The sequence below is a fragment of the Anomaloglossus baeobatrachus genome, chromosome 6 (genome assembly GCF_048569485.1).
Source record: "Anomaloglossus baeobatrachus isolate aAnoBae1 chromosome 6, aAnoBae1.hap1, whole genome shotgun sequence".
Taxonomy (NCBI): Eukaryota; Metazoa; Chordata; class Amphibia; order Anura; family Aromobatidae; genus Anomaloglossus; species Anomaloglossus baeobatrachus.
Window position 1 is genome coordinate 533010669 of NC_134358.1, and position 17763 is coordinate 533028431.

The following is a 17763-nucleotide window of genomic DNA, read 5'->3' on the forward strand; positions in this document are numbered from 1 at the left end:
AAAGATGGGTGCTGATAGTAAGAGCCAAGTGTCAGCATCATTATCCTGTACCCCGAGTGTCAGTGTCATTATCCTGTACCCTAAATGTCGATGTACGTGGAGGGGGGGCCCAGGTCTGAACTTTGCACCGGGGCCCATCAAACTCTAGTTACGCCCCTGATTACATATTTACAATTTATTAGTTTTTTGTGTTCTAAAGTTGTATTCCAATAAATATATTTTATGTTCTATCTAAATATCTTGATTATTGTATCATAAAAACAATTAAATGTCTAATGTTCACATTGTACCACAATACATTTTTCACTTAAATATAAGCATTATACTAAATGTTATTATTTAGTAAAATATTCAGCACATTCTGCATTGCACTACTGTCCCCAATTTATTATATATTTTAGGAGTCGGTGCATTTTATACCGACTCCGACTCTACCAAATTGAGCCCCGACTCAGACTTCACGACTCCGACTCCACAGCCCTGCCACATCCTGAAAAATGTGAACGTTACAGGTCACGTAATGGTAACAAAAGCAACATTTTTTTTCATACAAAATTCATGAATTTTTTTTCACCACTTAAATTAAAAAAAAAAACACTTTTTTTAATTTATTTTACTCACTTATATAGCACTATTAATTCCACAGCGCTTTACAGACGTGATCATCACTGTCGCCATTGCGGCTCACAATCTACATTCTCTATCAGTTTGTCTTTGAAGTGTGGGTGGAAACTGAAGTACCCGGAGAAAACCCACACAAACACTGAGAGAACATACAAACTCCTTATATATGTTTGTTCTCAAGTGCCTATGTGGATGGAAAAATAAAATAGCTGTCTTGGGAAAAAAAGAGGAAAAAAAAAAAAGAGGAAAAAACTAAAGTGCAAAAACAGAAAACTGCACGATAGTGGAGGGGTTGACCTACAGATGTGGGGTTAATCTGCAGGTTAAATTGTGTTCGACACTGTGCAGCTGCCACACTGAGAACCCCACTGCCAGGAGAAAATAATCTATATTCCTCCTGCCAGCCTCCAGCTTTCAGTCAGAAGTGCCGCCAATGCGGATTTAGTCACTGCTATAGCGGCAGCTGTAACCGCGCTCGGGCACTGACTGACAGCCGCTCCTCACTGCATCCGTACAGTGCCGGCTGTCAGTCAGTGACAGGGTGAAGTTACCTGTGACTTGGAAAAATGCTATTAACCTGCAGATATGGGGTTAATCTGCAGGTTAATAGCATTCTAATCCTTTCCGGCACCTGCACATTAAACCCCGCTGCCAGGAGGAAAAAAACTTTAATCCGTCTGACAGCATTCGGTTTTAAGTCACGGGGCGGTGCCGGTGCAGGTTCAGTTACCGCTTTGTGCATGGAGAGTGCTGGCTGTACCCTCGCACCCCACACTGACTGACAGCTGCTCAGAATTAGAGGAAGCTGTCAGTCAATGCTGGATGCGCAGTTACAGCCACAGTTCACAATACACATAGCAGGGACTGAACCCGTGGCGCCACTCGTGCGACTGAAACCCTAACGCTGTCTGGAGGATAAAGTGCTTTTCCTCCCAGCAGCGGAGGTTCAACGTGCAGGCGACGGGCAGGTTCAGACTGATATTAACCATATATCTGCAAGTTAATAGCATTTTTCCACATGACAGGTTCTCTTTCATTGACTCATTGTCTGATTTTATTTAATTTTTTATCCTTTGACTTAATAGTCTACCTGCCTCAGATTTAAAAATGCATGAGGGAAAAAAAAAAAAAATCAACATATTTTTCAGACTATAAGACTCACTTTTTTCCCCCCAAATGTTGGGGTAAAGTGGGGTTTGCGTCTTATAGTCTGAATGTAGGGCTGCGGGGATTGAGGGTGCTGCGGTGGAGCAGGTTATCGGCGGCACGAGCAGGCTGTAGCAGCACCTGCCGTGAACACGTGCGCCCGCTCATTGCATATGCATCCTCCCGCCCATCATCTCTCAGCGCTGAAGCCAGCACTGACAGGTGGACGGGATGATGGGCAGGGGATGCGCGCATAATAAATCGCCGGCCCGCATGATCACCCCTGGCAACTACAGCCTGGAGTGATCATGTGCGGCTGTATTCACTGCCCCCCGCGTATCATCATCAGCACGGGGGGCAGTGAATAAGTACGGTATACTCACCAGCCACTGATCCCTGCAGCATCGCGATGTCCTCCTGTCTGCCAGCCAGCTGATCTGTGTAGAGTGCAGTGAGCACAGCGATGATGTCATCCATGTGCACACTGCTAGTCTCCACACACATCAGCGAGCCGGCAGACAGGAGGACATCGTGATGCTGCAGATATCCACATAGGTCAGTCAGCGGTGCTGCTACCGACACAGAGAGGAAGATGATCGATGCTGCAGGGAGTGAGGAAAGGAGAGTATAAACGTTTATTTTTTTCTGTGCCACAGGATGCAGGCCATATAGCAGGATGGGGTATATAGCAGGATGACGGCATTTACCAGGATGGGGATATATTATGAGCAGGATGGGGGTATATAGCAGGATGGGGGTATATAGCAAAATGGGGGTATTTATCAGGATGGGGGCTATATCAGGATGGGGGTATTTATCAGGATGGGGGCTATACCAGGATGAGGGACATATATACAAGGATGGGGATCATATACAAGGCAGGAGGATCATTATCATGATGGGGTACCTTAGTAGAGAATTTGGGAACATTACCCCCAGAACAGTGTCAGCAGCAGATCCTCGCCCCATAACAATGTGTCATGACCACATTTTTTGCTTAAAATTTTATTTTCCCATTTCCCTCCTCTAAAACCACGATATGGCTTATGGTCCGGTGCGTCTTGTAGTCTGAAAAGTACGGCATACAACACAGATAAATTAGATGAGACATGGAAAAAAAAAACCAAAAAAACAACAGTCCATTGTTTCATGAAAATGAAAAAATTAGCTGAAGTCCAAAGTTTTATTTAGAAAGCAAAAACTACTCACTATTGTTTGATCGAGACAAATAGGATGACTGCAGTTCAACGGGAAAAAAAAAACGCATAACGAAAAAAAAATTGAAACGACAAAAGAATTACGTTTTTGCCTATTGCAGCGTTGCAATAAAATACAATAAAAAAGGCAATCACAATATCAACTCAGAAATGTTATCCATAAAAAAAAAAAAAAAACATCTGCTCTCTCATAGCCCCAGATCCTGGAAAATAAGAATGTTACAGTTCTAGGAAAATGGAGCGAAAAGTGATTTTTTTTTAATTTATTTTTTTTTTATTAATTTTGTTTTTACACGCACAGTTCTGATTTTTTAATTTTTTTTTCACCACTTAAATTTAAAAAGAAAAAAAAAATGCAAAACGCTATACATGTTTGATAGCTACATACTTTTACTGACCTGGAGGATTATACCGATAGTAAAACTGACCTATATAGTGAACATGGTAAATAACCCCCCCCCCCTCCCAAATCAGTTGTGATATTTCACTTTTTTTCTGCAATTTCAAGGGACTTGGATTTTTTTCCCAATTTACAGTACACTATATGGTACAACGAATTGAGTGACAGAAAAGTAAAATTCGTACCGCAAAAAACAAATCTTAAACGCCTATTTTGATGGAAAAATAAAAAAAAAGTTATGGCTCTTAGAAGAAGGGGAGGAAAAAAAACGAAAAAGGAAAACGGCCAAGGCGTGAAGGAGGTTAAAGGTATTATTCAGGACTTTGATACAGATGGACTATTCATCAGATAGGCCATCAATATTAGATCAGTGACATCTGGTACCACCACCCATTAGCTGATAACAGCTCCAATGGCAGATGGTAATGCTTCTCAGGTACTGTAGCTCAGCTCCCATTGAAGTCAATGGAGCTGAGGAGTAGCACCCAAAACAGCACTGCACAGCGTATGGAGCTTTGGTGTACTGATTCTGTACAATGGCTGCTGCTGGACTGGATATCACCTGTTAGTATAGTGGGAGTCAATAGAGCTGGAAAGGTGTTGTACGGTTTTGCATTTATTCCATATTCAGCGTAAGTTTATAAATATTATTTTAGGCTACTTTCACACATCAGATTTTTGGCATCAGGCACAATCCGGCGTGTGCCTGATGCAATGGATCCGGCGCAGAATATGCAAAAACGGATGCGCCTGATCCTTGTTTTTAACAAATAGGAATAACGTTTGGAACACCATTCTAAGTCTGAACTGGGTGCAAAAACCTAAAAAAACTTAAAAAAATGGTGTTCCAAACGTTATTCCTTATTGTTAGTAGTTTTTCGTTTGTGAACCCTCCCCAACCACACCTATTGCCAATCCATATCATACGCATAAATAGCCTGGGTCTCAGCTTCCCATACACGGTAAGCTTTTTAACTGCATGAGAGGACACACACAAGCTAGGGACCCCAACGTAGAGAAATACTTTGGCGTAGTGTTGGGGCTCTATTGCATTGATCAATTCAGTAGCTAAATTTCTCTTGATTCATATGTTCATGGCAGTAATGCAGATTCCATTTTTCACATTTTCACTCTTACATATAGCTATTGGATTTTTCAAGTCAGTATTCACACAGCAGTTTCTGCTATTTCATGTATTCCCCTTACATAGTCACTGGTGTGCATACCTTATCTCCCCATAGTGATCCTTGTTTTTGACGGATCCAGTATACCTGATCCGTCAAAAACCGGATCCGGCGTATCTGGTTTTGCATCCGTTTCGTCCGTTTTTTGTTTGTTTTTTTTTGCTGGATCCGTTTTTTCCAATACATTGGAGCATGCTCAGTTTACAAAAACGGATCCGGCGAACACATCCGTTTTTTGACGCATTACACTGGATCCGGCGTCCATAGGCTTCTATTGTAAATCACGCCGTATCGCGCCAGATCCGGCGCGATGCGTTTTTTTGTCAGAGACAAAAAACGTTACAAGAGACGTTCCATCCGGCCGTCACATCAGCCAATAACAACGGATCCAGCAAAAGCCGGATGCAACGCAAGGCCATAAGGCACAATCCGGCGCTAATTCAAATCAATGGGGATAAAACGGATCCGCCGCCGGATCCGTTTTATCTGTTTTTTTTCCGGATTGTGCCTGATGGAAAAAAGCTGATGTGTGAAAGTAGCCTTCGTGTGATAAAAGTCTTTTCCAACATGCACAATGAAAGAAACTTTGTGAAACTGGTTACCTGCATTTTGTAGGGTTTCGATGTTCTGAGGACGCGTGGCAAGCTCCGCCACAGTCTGAACAAACTGCGTCCGGGCTCTCTGATACTGCTCAAACACTGAATATAAAAGACAAAGAAGTGTTAAAAATTCATTATTGTACTACATATTACAGATATACAAGATTGGCAAAAATACAAGATAAACCATTATTACAACATAGACACAAAACTAGGACACAGCAGACAAATGTTTGACTATCCCGGCTCCAGCAGAGAAACCAGATGCAATTAAAAAAAAGTTAGTCAGCACCTCTCCTAACAAAGTGAAATAAACGCTCAAGTGCAAATCTGCTGTCATTGCAATGCAAAAGCAAACAATCATAAAAGATGCAAGAGCATTCCGGGAGCAAACACTGAATATATGGATCATTTTACCCCTATGATGCCTCTTTTGACCTTTGTGATGCAACAGTTTTTGCTTTATTTTTCATTGCCTCCTTCGAAAAGCCATAGCTTTTATTTTCCATTAATATATAGATTTGACAGAAAGAAACAGAGCTGGGGAAGCTTTTTTTTTTCTTTTTGCAAAATGAGCTGTAGTTTTTATTACTACCCTTAAGGTTTTTTATTCGATATTTTGGAAGGAGGGTTAAACGAAAACAGCAATTATGGCAATGTTTTTTATGGTGTTCTGTTTGGGTTAAATATGTATTAACTTTAAAGTTATTTATTTATTTTTTTTTTTACTAAAGGCCCATTTACATACAGCGACCGCTGCCGATCGCACCCGCCCTCGTCGTTTGTGCGTCACGGGCAAAAAAAAAAAAAAAAAAAATCGCTCCCCGTGGCGCACAATATCATTAGTCCCCGTCACACGGACTAACCTGCCTAGCGACGTCGCTGTGGGTGGCGAACAGCCTCTTTTCTAAGGGGGCGGTTCGTGCGGTGTCACAGCGGCGTCACACGGCAGGCGGCCAATAGAAGAGGAGGAGCGGAGAGCAGCCGAAGGAAAGACACGCCCACCTCTTTGCCGGAGGACGCAGGTAAGGTGTTGTTCGTCGTTCCTGGGGTGTCACACGTAGCAATGTGTGCTGCCTCAGGAACGACGAACAACCTGCGTCCACAACGAGCAACGATATTATGAAAATGAACGACATGTCAACGATCAGCAATTAGGTGAGTATTTTTGATAGTTAGCAGTCGTTCGTACGTTTCACACGCAACTACGTCGCTAACGAGGCCGGATGTGCGTCACAAATTCCGTGACCCCCAACGACATCTCGTTAGCGATGTTGTTGCGTGTAAATGGGCCTTTACATAGTGACATAACAAAGGGGAAAGGGGATTTTACATATCGAGTTCGGTCACAATGTTTTAGGCCATGTGCGCACTAGAAAGTGACTTTTTCTTAAGGAAAATCCAGACCCTCTTAAAGAATTCCGCACCCGCGGTAAAAAGCTGCATCAAAACCGCAACGAAATCTGCATGCGGTTTTTTAACGGTTTGCCACGGATTTACTTCGGATTTTCCGCAGGTTTGGTCTCTGCGGATTTTTACCATTACCTATGCGGAAAATAAGTGACATGCTCATTAATTCGTCAGCGGAAAATTTGCAGGTAAATCCGTTAGTATAAAAAAACGCAGTGTGCGCACAGCATTTTTTAAAACCCATAGGATTTGCTGGGGAATGACTGCAGCAATGTTAGGCTACATGCGCACGCTGATTTTTTTCCTGCTTTTTTGGCTGCAGTTTTGTTGTCAGAACTTTCTGACATTTGACTAAGGGGTGCTTCACACACAGCGAGATCGCTGCCGAGATCGCTGCTGAGTCACGCTTTTTGTGACGCAGCAGTGACCTCATTAGCGATCTCGCTGTGTGTGACACTGAGCAGCGATCTGGCCCCTGCTGCGAGATCGCTGATCGTTACACACAGCCCTGGTTCGTTTTCTTCAAAGGCGCTCTCCCACTGTGACACACAGATCGCTGTGTGTGACAGCGAGAGAGCGACAAATGAAGCGAGCAGGGAGCAGGAGCCGGCGTCTGGCAGCTGCGGTAAGCTGTAACCAAGATAAACATCGGGTAACCAAGGTGGTTACCCGATATTTACCTTAGTTACCAGCCTCCGCCGCTCTCACGCTGCCTGTTCTGCCGGCTCCGGCTCTCTGCACATGTAGCTGCTGTACACATCGGGTTAATTAACCCGATGTGTACTGTAGCTAGGAGAGCAAGGAGCCAGCGCTCAGTGTGCGCGGCTCCCTGCTCCCTGCACACACAGCTAAGCGGTGTGCGCTGGTAACTAATGTAAACATCGGGTAACCATACCCGATGTTTACCTTAGTTACCAGTGTCCGCAGCTTCCAGACGCCGGCTCCGTGCAAGCGCAGCGTCGCTTGCACGTCGCTGCTGGCTGGGGGCTGGTCACTGGTCGCTGGTGAGATCTGCCTGTTTGACAGCTCACCAGCGACCATGTAGCGATGCAGCAGCGATCATGACCAGGTCAGATCGCTGGTCGGATCGCTGCTGCATCGCTAAAGTGTGAAGGTACCCTTACCAGCAAAGTCTATGAGAAGTCAGATTTGCTGTGCGCACGTTGCAGTTTATTTGTCAGTGTTTTATTTGTCAAAGGTTTGTGACAAATAAAATGCAGCATGTTTATTCTTCCTGCGTTTTTGTCAACATTTGTCACAAAAACGCAGCAAAAACGCAGGGTGTGAAAAACGCACCAAAAACGCACCGAAAACACACCTAAAATGACATGCGTTTTTTGTGACATTTCCAGGCTCTCTCTGACAAGGTGCAGTTTTGGCTGCAGTTTGTGAACACAAAAAGATGCAGCGTGCGCATGTAGCCTTAGACACATTTTCTGCAGCAATTCCACGGCAAATCCACGGTACATCCGCAGTGTGCGCACATAGCCTTAGACACCTATGGAAAAAAAATGTGGAACAATAAGAATGCTTTCAGAGACAAAAGTGCTAATAGTTTATTATTAATGTTTAACAAAATGCAACGTGAAAGAACAATACAGAAACTAAATCAAATCAATATTCAGTCTGACCCCCCCTTTGTCTTCAGAGCATCATCAAAGCATCAATTCTTCTTGAACACTTGCACACAGGTTTTGAAGGAACATATTGGAGAACAAAACATAGATCTTCTGTGTTCGAGGCTTGCGCAAATCCTTCTGTCTCCTCATGTAATCCCAGACAGACTCGATGATGATGAGATCAGGGCTTTTTGGGGGCCACATCATGATTTCTAAGACTCCTTGTTCTTCTTTACATTGAAGATAGTGCTTTTTGACATTGGCTGTGTGTTTGAGGTCGTTGTCCTGATGCAGTATAACGACCCCAAACACACCTCCAAGATGACCACTGCCTTGCTAAAGAAACTGAGGGTAAAGGTGCTGGACTGGCATCTGTGGGGCACCCTCAAACAGAAGGTGGAGCAGCGCAAGGTCTCTAACTAGATCTGTGATATCGTCATGGAGGATGGCGGACAATCCAGCGGCTCCTGTGAAGCTCTAGTGAACTAAATGCCCAAGAGAGTTAAAGGGGTGGTTCACCCATATTTTTTATTGTCTAGTTCGATATTATATTGAGAAACAATGTTTCTCTCAAATACCTTGTGTTGGCAATAGTGCCTGTGAGAGGCGCTATTGCAGACCGCTGTTCCCGCTCCACTGACGTCACCGTCAAGTGCCACACACGTCACATCCGTGCAGCCGGCTGCATTCTTCCAGACTCACTGAGCTGTGAGCGGTGTTTCATCGCTTGGAACAGCCCGTCTGTTCCCTGCTCCCCCCTCCCTCAAAGCAGAACGCTACAAGCAAGAGACGCAACGCTCTGTGCTGTGAGGGAGGAGGGAGGGGGAGCGGGGAGCAGACGGCCTGTGACAGCGGTGAAACACCGCCCACAGCTCAATGAGTCTAGAAGAATGCAGCTGGCTGCACGGATGTGATGTGTGCGGCACTTGACGGTGACGTCACAGAAACGGGAACAGCGGTCTGCAATACCACCTCTCACAGGCACTATTGCCAACACAAGGTATTTGAGAGAAAGATTGCTTCTCAATATAATATCGAACTAGACAATAAAAAAATATGGGTGAACCACCCTTTTAAGGCAGGGCTTGAAAATAATGGTGGCCACACACAAAAAAAAAAAAAAAAAATCACATTGGGGCAACATTAACCTCGAGGTGTACTCACTTTTGTTGCCAATGGGTTAGATATTAATGGCGTATTTCCCCGAATTTAAGACCTGCTCTGAAAATAAGCCATAGCATGATTTTAAAGGATTTTTGGAGTATGCGTGAAATATAAGCCATAATCTAAAAAATAAGCCTCAGTTGCATCACGGCAGACATTAAGGGGGAGTCAAACTTCTCAATTTCATAGGGGCCCCACTCTCTTAGGGACCCAAACATTTTTATTGCGGGGTTTAATTTTGTTTAAGAACTTTTGATAATTGATAGTAATGGAGTTTGTATGTTCTCCCCGTGTTTGTGTGGGGTTCCTCCGGGTACTCCGGTTTCCTCCCACACTACAAAAACATACAAATACAGAATTTAGATCGTGAGCCCCAATGTGGGCAGTGTTCCTGATATATGCAAAGCGCTATGGATTTAATAGTGCTATATAAATGAATAAATATTATATTAATTATTATTATTATTATTATTATTATTATTATTATTATTAATAATATATTCATTGTTGTTCATAGGGAACAAAAAAAAAAATATATATATCCCATGATAAAAAGCCCCAGTGAATCTTTTGGAGCAAAAATAATATAAAACCCTGTCTTATTTTAGGACAAACACAGTAGTAATATTTTTTACATTTATATTCCCACTGTTCTTGACTATAAGATTTCTTCATTGCAAAACTCTGACAGGCAACCAACTAAACCCTCAGGGATAAACTGACACCCCTCCCTGTGTTAACCAGTCAAGTGCTGCAATCACGCTTGACTATGGCAACTTGCAGGTTAGATGACCAATACATTAGACTGTCAGCAGTAATTAAGGGCAGCATTGCTTTTAGTTCCCTTCAACAGTGCTGTAAAAAAATATAGGATTGTGCCAAGGGGTTAAATTAAATTTTACCATTATAAAAGGAAAGGTTTTCAGTGCACATTTTCATCAAATTGCACAAGGCCCCCTGTGATGACAAGAACAACTGTTACCGCAGATCCTATACTGAATTATAATGGAGCCCAATAACTTTAATGAGAACCATTTATTGGGTTTTCTCAAATTAAAGGGGTTGCCCCTACTACGACAACCCTTTCTGTTTCCACGTTTCCCCCAGGTAAAATAATAAATCCTATACTCACCTTCCATACCTGCGCCGGTCCAGAAATGCCACAGTTCGCATTTCCAGGGCTCATGTGACTTTATGCAAGCCCTACATCCAATCAGCATCTGGGTCTGTCTTCCCGCCTTCGGACCAAATGAGAAATTAACAGAAAGTGAGCACAGCCGCGGCGCTCACTTCCTGTTGATGAACTCGTTTGGTCTGGACCGACGCCGATATGGGAGAGAAGTATACTCTTTATTATTTTACCTGGGAGAAACGTGAAATCAGAAAGGATCCTCGTAGTGGACAACCCCTTTAAACTGCCTCTTCTGATTCCATTTGCCACCATTCTGCAGAATCTGGAGCTTTCTTTTCTGCCCCACCTTTCAAAATTATGCCCTCCCTCATCACCAGTAATAAAGATGCAAAACTTACTGTCAACCAACTGGGTGTATACCAATGAACTCCTCATGGGCGTATGCTTTTTCTCTCCTCTGAAACTGGCCAATTAAAACAGGGCTGTGCCCACAGAGGTTTTGTGATACACGCCCATTTGCATTAAGGGAAAATTGCATCTTTATTACTGGGGGCATATTTTTGAAACAGCAGGACACACAAGGAACAAAATATGGTTCAAAAATTAGCAAAGTAGTGCCAATAAGAGGGAATACTCTGTTTACATTTTAAAACAATCCAGTGAAAAGTCCTCTTAAAAGAATACCTGTCATCTTAGTATATGAGCAGGAGGAGCTGAACAGACTGAAATACAGATATATGGTAAGTGATTCATTGTAACTAGAGATGAGCAAACCCGAGATTCGGTGTTTGGACTTTTATGAAAAAACTGAATTTGGGTTCAGCGTTCAGGTGCTTTACATCTGTATTTCACTCACAACATCGCTGTGCTTGGGTACGTTCGGTGCTCAGCTCAGTACAAACCGCTTGCAGTGTTTGAGCAGCTCGCATTGGGTGTAACAGAATGATATAATGTAGCATGCACACAAAAAATGAAAAAAAAAAAAAAAGGAAGAACCCTGGAGACCCGAATTGCTCAATTAGTGACTTCCATTGGGGTAGTTAAAAGTTCAGGCCCCAAACCAAATTAGTTCAGCTAATCTATGCGAACCGAACTTACACTGTTCCACTCACCTCTAATAGTTGCATTTTTATCATTTTTTTTTGATGCATGTCTGAGTGCAGATTTCTCACAAAACCTGAAGGGATCATGCCAGCAAAGTACAAGGGAATCCTGAAGTCTTATGTGCATATTTCTTATTTCCAACTTGCAGATTTGGTGCATAAAATAATCTGCAGCATGTCAATTCTTTCAGCGTTTTTCCAGCAGTTTTTTCACCAATTGATTTTAATTAAGTAAAAAAACGCAGGTATAAAAATGATCATGGATTTGCAGCATTTTTGCATGTGTTTTTAGACAGCAGTGAATGCTATAGAGATAGGTAATAAAAACTTTTTTTATTTCATTGTCAGTAATGAGTGTCAAATGCCCGCTGGGGCACATTCATATGATAACGATTCTCCTGCATTGGTTACAGGTGTATCAAACATATAATGGTTATGTGTGGTTCTTATTTGATTTTGCACGTTGGTCTGCTCATTTGCTTGCACTGGCTCAGTTCTTCCTTCATGAGACTCAGGGTGATGAGAAGTGACATTTCGAATGTCACCTGTTGTGAATGTCAGTTGTGCTTTTGCTGCTGTGAGGCTCCCTCCTGTGGCCAGGAATGGTTTGATGAGAGACCAGGGGTGTTGAGCAATGGGCGTTTCCATTGCTAACTCTCTGCCTATTTAAACCCTGATCTGAGAGCAAGCTATGCCGGATGTCAGTTGTTCCTTGTTCACCAGCCTGCTTCATCCTGCTCCAGACCACATCTACCTCAGATAAGAGCTTTGCTCTTTATTTGTTGTTTGGTTCTTTTGGCTCTTATCTGAGTTTGTCATTTGCTGTGGTTATTGTCAGTTTATTTGCATGCAGGGATCTTCCCTCTCAGTTGCTTAGCTGGGAAGCTCCCTACAGCTATGTTTGGAGTATTGCTCCTATAAGTCCATGTGTTTTTTTCTTCTTGAATTTGTAATGGTTCCTGCTTTCTGTTCATTGGTATGACAAGAGCGCCTGGTATAGGACGGAGTTCAGATCTAGTGATCTGAGGGCCTTTTTGTACTATCAGGTATTTGGATTTTAGCAGGGTTTTTCTCTGGCCACCATCAGTCCCTTTCCTGTCCTGTCCTATTTAGTCAGTGGGGCCTCACCTTTTGCTAATCCTATCATCTATCTGTGTATTGTGTTTTCCTATATCACCGCAGTCTTTGAATGTGGGGGGCTTGCTATTCTTTATCAATTTCCTGAGGCAGAAAGTCATTCATCTTTCCTTCCTTTAGGATAGTTAGCTTCTCCGGCTGGGTTCGCGGTGCACAGGATGTTAGTTCACACCTCGGCTACTTCTAGTGTTGATGGTTAGTAAGGGGAAGGCGGCCAGATTAGTTGCCAATGCTCTTGTCACCTTTTACCAATGATTTATGGTGGTCTTCCATGGTTCCGGATCATAAGAGTCACCGCTCATTACAGCCGCTGGATCTCGCAGAGCACAGTGTGAGCTAGGAGTGGCTGCTGCCCAAAGCCTATAGAGCCTCGTTCTCAGGCTCTATAGCCTTTGATCTACAGTATTGAGGAATTGTCATGGGAGGTATTGGAATAAATTGGACCTAGAAACGTTGCTTTTTAATAAATTGGTGAATGAGGGACAGCATTTTGTTTTTATTTCTCTCTTTTTACATCTTTCAAGTTTCCATTTGTGAACTATCTCGAATTCTCTGGACTACGTCAGAAACCCTGGGTTGTTTGTTTGTTTGTTTGTTTTTAAATAAAACAGTATACTAGGGAAAGTGTCAGGGAGTGTTTATTTAAATTAAGAGTGTGCGTGTGTGTTTCTTTTTACTTACTGAGGTAGTAACGGGGGAGTACGATAGACCCCTCTCCATTACTAACACCAGGGCTTGATGCTTGGTGACACTACACAGCTGACATCAACCCCAACTACCATTACCCCGATTGCCATGGCGCCAGGGGAATCAGGAAGAGCCGAAGTGAAATGCCAGAATTGGGGCATCTAAGGGATGCATCACTTTAGGGGCGGCTGCAGGCTGCTATTTTCAGGCTGGGAAGGGCCAAGTAACCATTGACCTTCCCAGTCTAATAATACCAGCCCCAAAGATGTCTACTTTACCTTTGCTGCTTATGAAAAATAGGGGGGGGGACCCACATTTTTTCTTTTTTTTTTACTTATTTATTTTATTTACTCATAAAAAGCTTTTCCATAAGCTCCACAGGGAGCAATTTTATTATACGTTGGGAGTTTGTGCAATTATATGCCTGTATGTCTATATCTCTATCACTATTAATTATCTCTATCTATTATCTCTCTATAGCATTCACTGGTGTTAAGGCCCCGTCACACTAAGCAACATCGCTAGCAACATCGCTGCTAACGAACAACTTTTGTGACGTTGCTAGCGATGTTGCTGTGTGTGACATCCAGCAACAACCTGGCCCCTGCTGTGAGGTCGTTGGTTGTTGCTGAATGTCCTGGGCCATTTTTTAGTTGTTGCTGTCCTGCTGTGAAGCACAGATCGCTGTGTGTGACAGCGAGACAGCAACAACTAAATGTGCAGGCAGCAGGAGCCGGCTTCTGCTGAGGCTGGTAACCAATGTAAACATCGGGTAACCAAGAAGCCCTGTCCTTGGTTACCCGATATTTACCTTCGATACCAGCCTCCTCCACTCTCACTGTCAGTGCCGGCTCCTGCTCTGTGCACATGTAGCTGCAGGACACATCGGGTTAATTAACCCGATGTGTGCTGTAACTAGGAGAGCAAGGAGCCAGCGCTAAGCAGTGTGCACTGCTCCCTGCTCTGTGCACATTTAGCTGCAGCACACATCGGGTTAATTAACCCAATGTGTGCTGTAACTAGGAGAGCAAGGAGCCAGCGCTAAGCATTGTGCGCTGCTCCCTGCTCTGTGCACATTTAGCTGCAGCACACATCGGGTTAATTAACCCAATGTGTGCTGTAACTAGGAGAGCAAGGAGCCAGCGCTAAGCATTGTGCGCTGCTCCCTGCTCTGTGCACATTTAGCTGCAGCACACATCGGGTTAATTAACCCGATGTGTGCTGTACTAGGAGAGCAGGGAGCCAGCGCTCAGTGTGCGCTGCTCCCTGCTCTCTGCACGTGTAGCTCCGTGCGGTGGTAACCAAGGTAAATATCGGGTTGGTTACCCGATATTTACCTTAGTTACCAAGCGCAGCATCTTCCACGCTGCGCTGGGGGCTTGTCACTGGTTGCTGGTGAGCTCACCAGCAACTTGTGTAGCGACGCTCCAGCGATCCCTGGCAGGTCAGGTTGCTGGTGGGATCGCTGGAGCGTCGCAGTGTGACATCTCACCAGCAACCTCCTAGCAACTTACCAGCGATCCCTATCGTTGTTGGGATCGCTGGTAAGTTGCTTAGTGTGACGGTACCTTTAAAAAATGTTAGAATATAATTAATTATATATTTATTTAATTTATTTTTATTTTTTTTTCTGGCCAGCACAGTAGCTCAGTGGTTAACAATGCGGTCTTGCAGCGCTGGGGTGTTGTGTTTATATCCCAAGAACAACTAAACTGTAAAGTGCAGTAGAATTAATAGCGCTATATAAGAGTGAGTACAATTTAAAAAAAAAAAAAATATAAATATATATATATATATATATATATATATATATATATATATATATATATATACTAGAAGGTGGCCCGATTCTACGCATCGGGTATTCTAGAATTTACGTATTGTGTAGTTCATGTATGATTTTTGTTATATATATATATATATAGAGAGAGATGTTGTTGTCTGTAGTTACCAAGTGTTTGTGTAGGCGCTGTACATGTTCTGGGTGTTGTCTGGGTGTGACGGGGGGTGAGAGCGGTGTTGTATGTGTGTTGCGTGTGTTGCGTTGTTTGTGGAGCGCTGTGTGTCTGTAGCGTTGTGTGTGTGTTGCGCGGTTGTGTGTGTGTGGTGTGTTTTGGGGGGAGGTATGTTTTGAGCAATGTGTGTGTTGTGCGGTATGTGCGTATATTTGTGTGTGCCGCGGTGTTTGTGTGTGCAGCGTTGTCTGTGTGTGCAGCGTTGTCTGTATGTGTGGGTGTCTGTGTAGGGCAGTTGTTTGTGGTTCCCAGTGTGTGTGTGTGGTGTGTTGTGCAGTGCGCGCGGTGTGTGTGTGTGTGTGTGTGTGTGTGTGTGTGTGTGTGCATCAGCCTCTCTTCTCTCAGCCTACCTCTCCCAGCCTCCCTCCTCCCAGCCTCCCTCAGCATCAGCCTCCCTCTCCCAGCCTCCCCAGCATCAGCCTCCGCCAGCATCAGCCTCTCTCTTTCCAGCCTCTTCCAGCATCAGCCTCCCTCTCCCAGCCTTCCCAGGATCAGCCTCTCTCCTCCCAGCCTCCGTCCTCCCAGCCTTCCCCAGCATCAGCTTTCCCCTCCCAGCCTCCCTCAGCATCAGCCTTCCCCAGCATCAGCCTCTCTCCTCCCAGCCTCTCTCCTTCCAGCCTCCCCCAGCATCAGCCTCTCTCCTTCCAGCTTCCCTCAGCATCAGCCTCCCCTTCCCAGCCTTCCCCAGGATCAGCCTCTCTCCTCCCAGCCTCCTTCCTCCCAGCCTCCCTCTCCCAGCTTCCCTCAGCATCAGCCTTCCGCTCCCAGTCTCCCCCAGCATCAGCCTCCCCAAGCATCAGCCTCCACCAGCATCAGCCTCTCTCCTTCCAGCCTCCCCCAGCATCAGCCTCTCTCCTTCCAGCCTCCCTCAGCATCAGCCTCCCGTTCCCAGTCTTCCCCAGGATCAGCCTCTCTCCTCCCAGCCTCCTTCCTCCCAGCCTCCCTCAGCATCAGCCTTCCCCTCCCAGTCTCCCCCAGCATCAGCCTCCCCAAGCATCAGCCTCCACCAGCATTAGCCTCTCTCCTTCCAGCCTCCCCCAGCATCAGCCTCCCCATGCATCAGCCTCTCTCCTTCCAGCCTCTCTCCTTCCAGCCTCCCCCAGCATCAGCCTCCCCTTCCCAGCCTTCCCCAGGATCAGCCTCTCTCCTCCCAGCCTCCTTCCTCCCAGCGTCCCTCTCCCAGCCTCCCTCAGCATCAGCCTTCCGCTCCCAGCCTCCCCAAGCATCAGCCTCCACCAGCATCAGCCTCCCTCGTCCCAGCCTCCCCCACCATCAGCCTCTCTCCTCCCAGCCTTCCCCATGATCAGCCTCTCTGCTCCCAGCCTCCTCCAGCACGCCGTGCTCCTCTGCCGACACTCACACACCCGATCGCATCCACTCACACACACCCGATCGCATCCACTCACACACACCCGATGGCATCCACTCACACACACCCGATGGCATCCACTCACACACACCCGATGGCATCCACTCACACACACCCGATGGCATCCACTCACACACACCCGATGGCATCCACTCACACACACCCGATCGCATACACTCACACACACCCGATCGCATCCACTCACACACACAGACACTGACGATATTGCACATACGCGCTTATACTCACAACATCCGGGGATATCACATGCTTCTGGCCATGTGATCCTCCGGCAGGTCCTGGAAGATCACAACAGCACAGTATCGAGGCCGAGAAGCAAGCGATATCCCAGGATGTTGTGAGTATGTGGATGCGATGTGATGTGTGTGTGTGTGTGAGTGTGATCTGATTTGTGTGTGTGTATGTGTGTGCTGTTATGTGTGTGTGCTGTTATGTGTCTGTATTTTCCGGCGCTGCAGGACCTTGATTTGTGGATGCGATGTGATGTGTGTGTGATGTGTGTGTGAGGTGTGTATGAGAGTGAGTGTGAGCCGCTGTACACTGTTAACCATGATACACATCGGGTAACTAAGGGACCTTAGTTACCCGATGTGTATAATGGTTACCAGCTTTCACGGCCTCCGTGAAGATCCCAGCATCGCAAGGTTATGTCTGGCGCTGCCGGGATCCTGACGGAGCCGGTGTAGAAGCAAGAGATATCCCAGCATGTTGTGATGTGTGGATGTGAGTGTGAGAGTGAAAGAGATCTGATGTGTGTGTGTGTACTCACCTGGGAATCGGGGCTCCGTGTCAGTTGGGCCAGAGCGAGCGTGGATTGCGTGAGGGGGGCGGGGCCTGCAGAGAGCCGGGGCGAGAGGCCAATCCGTGTGGGGGGGCGGGGCCATGGCGAGCCCAGCGGCCAATCAGCTTTGTGTCACCGTAAGGACACAATTTCGG

General features: G+C 45.3%; 1 protein-coding gene across 1 annotated transcript in view; it reads right to left on the reverse strand.

Moving 5' to 3' along the window:
• The window catches only part of SPAG6 (sperm associated antigen 6), a 266300-nt gene that overhangs the window by 242399 nt on the left and 6138 nt on the right, over positions 1-17763 (reverse strand). Inside the window, exon 2 of the mRNA XM_075316806.1 lies at positions 5174-5269. Within this exon, the coding sequence (XP_075172921.1) occupies positions 5174-5269 (96 nt within the window). The remainder of the gene's footprint in view (positions 1-5173; positions 5270-17763) is intronic.